The sequence below is a fragment of the Neomonachus schauinslandi genome, unplaced genomic scaffold (assembly GCF_002201575.2).
Source record: "Neomonachus schauinslandi unplaced genomic scaffold, ASM220157v2 HiC_scaffold_2226, whole genome shotgun sequence".
In the NCBI taxonomy this organism is placed as follows: domain Eukaryota; kingdom Metazoa; phylum Chordata; class Mammalia; order Carnivora; family Phocidae; genus Neomonachus; species Neomonachus schauinslandi.
The window spans coordinates 2172-5931 of NW_025410916.1; the positions used below are offsets into that span (position 1 = coordinate 2172).

The 3760-nt window shown below is 40.7% G+C and overlaps 1 protein-coding gene across 1 annotated transcript; it reads left to right on the forward strand.

Annotated features, from left to right (window-relative positions):
• Positions 1–2481: 2481 nt before the first annotated feature.
• On the forward strand, positions 2482–3757 carry LOC123323905 (protocadherin alpha-4-like; the record flags this gene model as incomplete). The annotated part of the gene is made up of 1 exon (XM_044912440.1): positions 2482–3757. A coding segment is annotated over exon 1 (1221 nt), but the record flags the coding sequence as incomplete, so codon positions are not given.
• Positions 3758–3760: the final 3 nt, after the last annotated feature.

Here is a 3760-nt window from a genome sequence, read left to right on the forward strand (position 1 = left end):
TTCATTTCCTTTTCTGTCACTATCCTTTGTTGACCCCTCTCCATCAACTGTTAGCCACAGCATGTCCCACCTGAGTTCACATGTTATTTCATTTGGCCTGGTTTTCATCCTGTTGTAATTAATAGGGTCATCCAAAGTTCTTCTCTCCCAGGGTGTGGGACTTCAGTCTTCAAATTGACCTCTCCTCTTCAAATTCTTGTCTAACAAGATTCTCAGTTAATAAGACATTTTAAAGACTTTTGAGTTTTTCTCTTTAGAGATATATTGCTGCTATACAGATGAATACTAATAGTTCTCACATAAATATCCTTTATATTTTGTTGCATTCCTCATATATGCATTTAATTATTTTCAAAATAAAGTAAGTGGACAGGGAGTCTCTTTTGGTTTCTTCCAGTGTGTTTGACATTTATGGTCATTTTGTACAAATCTACAGTTTCGGTCCTCAAACAGAGAAACTACTCTGATTCATGTTTTAATTCAGAAAAGATGTTTTTGTGTGTGAGAGTGTGATTTTCATAAAATGGAAGCCTAAAGCTATTTTCAGTAGATTGATTTTTTTTTGTTCTAACCAACCATGAGGGAAAGAGGTTTATGAATGTAAGAGGCAAAGAAAGTTTGAAAAGTTTGAAAATAATTACCATCATGTCCTTTTAAGTTTCCTTATATCGGGAAAATATATTGTGGTCTATTGATTGAGAATTCTTCATTGAGTATTAAAACTCAAGATGTCTCTAAGATCATGACTACCAAGAACCAGTATGAAAACTAAGCTAAAGTCAGGTTTTCAGTATGGAAATTGAAATATATCTTATTTAGGGCAATGTCCAAGTAAAATATTTTTGTATCTCTGGAAAATTATAGAGGCTGCTGCTAAGACATAATATTTTCCTAACTAGCTTTGTGACCACCTTAATTTAATGCACTTTATTAGGCAACTGAACCAGACCATTCTATTAGGTAAATATTCAGCAAATACTAGGTATGTATTCTGAGCTCTTAAACTAATAAGACACAACTATTCTCTTTAAAAGTTTATATTTCATAAAAGAAGGTTCCAGTTATTTGGATCTTTGTACTTATTACATGACACCCATGTCATTAGACACACATACTCAAATGCCTACAAAAGAGGTATTAATGTAATAAATGGCCCAAGTGATTCCATCTGTATGCTATAGTATATAAAAGAAAGTAAAGGTATCTGCTCAATTGGGTTAATCATGAAAGTCTTCATTTTATGAAGAGGTCAAGAAATTTTAAAATCATTATAAAATGCGGGGTTGCTTTGTGAAGCATTTGGAAATGATGGATATTAGGGGATGAAATGAGTTTTTTAGTGAAAAATATTATTGGAAGCAGGAAATTGTCCACTTTGACTGAAATACATGAGCACTATAGAAGAAAACAGAAGCTTATGCCTATTAGACACTGGAGAACAGGATTTATAAATTTAAGAGACAGGATTTCTAAATCTAAGAGACAAATTAAGAATACCAACCTTGCTTGTGGGAGGTGAATGTATTTGTTAATAAAATTATTTGCAATACTTTCCCACACCCATTATATACCACAACATCGTACTTCTTTAAAGCTCCTTGCACTTTCAGCCCTTAGATGAATTAATGAAGACCTTCAGGTAAGTGCTGGTGAGTTTTGCTTCCCTTTTTAGGACATTTTAAAATATCCCAACATTTTTAAAGTTCTCTTTCAATGGCTTATTCTTGGCATTGGAGGTTTCCTAGAGCAGAGGGTTCTCTGAAGTCTTCAACACAAGGAATATGAAATCCAAAGATGAAGACTGTGTCATCATTAATAACTACTTTCCCCCATTCTCAGGAACACATAAAATCTGTCAAGAATCTTCGTAATCAGGGGCGCCTGGGTGGCTCAGTCATTAAGCGTCTGCCTTCGGCTCAGGTCATGATCCCAGGGTCCTGGGATTGAGCCCCACATCGGGCTCCCTGCTCGGTGGGAGGCCTGCCTCTCCTTCTCCCACCCCCTCTGCTTGTGTTCCCTCTCTCACTGTGTCTCTCTCTGTCAAATAAATAAAAATAAAATCTTAAAAAAAAAAGAATTTTCCTAATCACTTTAACAATTCTATGTTTACAAATATATGTATGTTAATTATAGCTGGGCTCTATAAATACTTAAAACCTGTGTGAAAAAAGGATTTCCACTGAAGTAAAAGCTGTCCCTGTGGTGAAACTAAGGATCACACTCAATCAACGGTACAAACCGTGGACATTAGTAGTATAAAATGTGTTTCTAAAGTATGCGCAATGGCTGAAAGGAAGACTCACCGGTATCAGAATCCATTACTTACGGTTTGGAGCCACATGATGTCGCTCTGTACCATAAAATCGATCTTAACAGAGGAAAAAAAAAAATCCCTTCTGTTCTTATAAAGAAGCTGCGCCCACCATCCACATGCTGAGAAATGGAGGATACAGCGGCACTGGACTGAACAGTTAGAAGATTTTTCTTGATTTTGAAACAAGATCCCTTAATAAAAACAAAGCACTGCGGGCTGGAGATGGAGTTTTCCTGGGGAAGCAGCCAGGAATCCCGGCGTCTGCTGCTCTCACTTCTGTTCCTGGCAGCCTGGAAAGCAGGGAGCGGCCAGGTTCACTACTCAGTCCTGGAGGAGGCCAAACACGGCACCTTCGTGGGCCACATCGCCCAGGATTTGGGGCTGGAGCTGGCGGAGCTGGTGCCGCGCCTGTTCCGGGTGGCGTCCAAAGGCCACGGGGACCTTCTGGAGGTAAATCTGCAGAATGGCATTTTGTTTGTGAATTCTCGGATCGACCGGGAGGAGCTGTGCGGGCGGAGCGCGGAGTGCAGCATCCACCTGGAGGTGATCGTGGACAGGCCGCTGCAGGTTTTCCATGTGGAGGTAGAGGTGAAGGATATTAATGACAATCCTCCTATGTTCCCTGGAACACAGAAGAATCTATTTATGGCAGAATCCAGGCCTATTGACTCTCGGGTTCCACTAGAGGGCGCATCAGATGCAGATATCCGGGCCAACGCTATGCTGACCTACACACTGAGCCCCAATGAGTATTTCTCGCTGGAAAAACCGTCCGATCATGAGCGGGTGAAACGTCTTGGGCTACTGTTAAGGAAATCTTTAGACAGGGAAGAAGCTCCGGAGATTTTTTTAGTGCTCACTGCCACTGACGGCGGCAAACCTGAGCTGACTGGCACCGTTCAGTTACTCATCAAAGTGCTGGACGCCAATGACAACGCCCCAGCTTTCGACAGAACACTCTATGCCGTGAAATTACCAGAAAATGTTCCTAATGGAACGTCGGTAATGAAACTTAACGCCTCAGATTTAGATGAAGGCTCGAATGCGGACATTATTTATTCATTCTCAACTGATATTTTACCAAATGTGGAATCCAAGTTTCACATAGATCCACTTACTGGAGAAATTATGGTAAAGGGATATATCGATTTTGAAGAGAGCAAATCCTATGAAATTCTTGTGGAGGGTATTGATAAAGGACAACCCCCACTCTCTGGCCATTGTACAGTTATGGTGGAAGTTGAGGACACCAATGATAATGTCCCAGTAATGGAATTCAAGTCTTTGTCGCTCCCAATCAGAGAAGACGCTCCATTAGGCACGGTCATCGCCCTCATCAGCGTGTATGACCTCGACTCTGGTGCCAACGGGCAGGTGACCTGCACCCTGTCACCCCACTTTCCCTTCAAGCTGGTGTCCACCTTCAAGAATTACTATTCGCTGGTG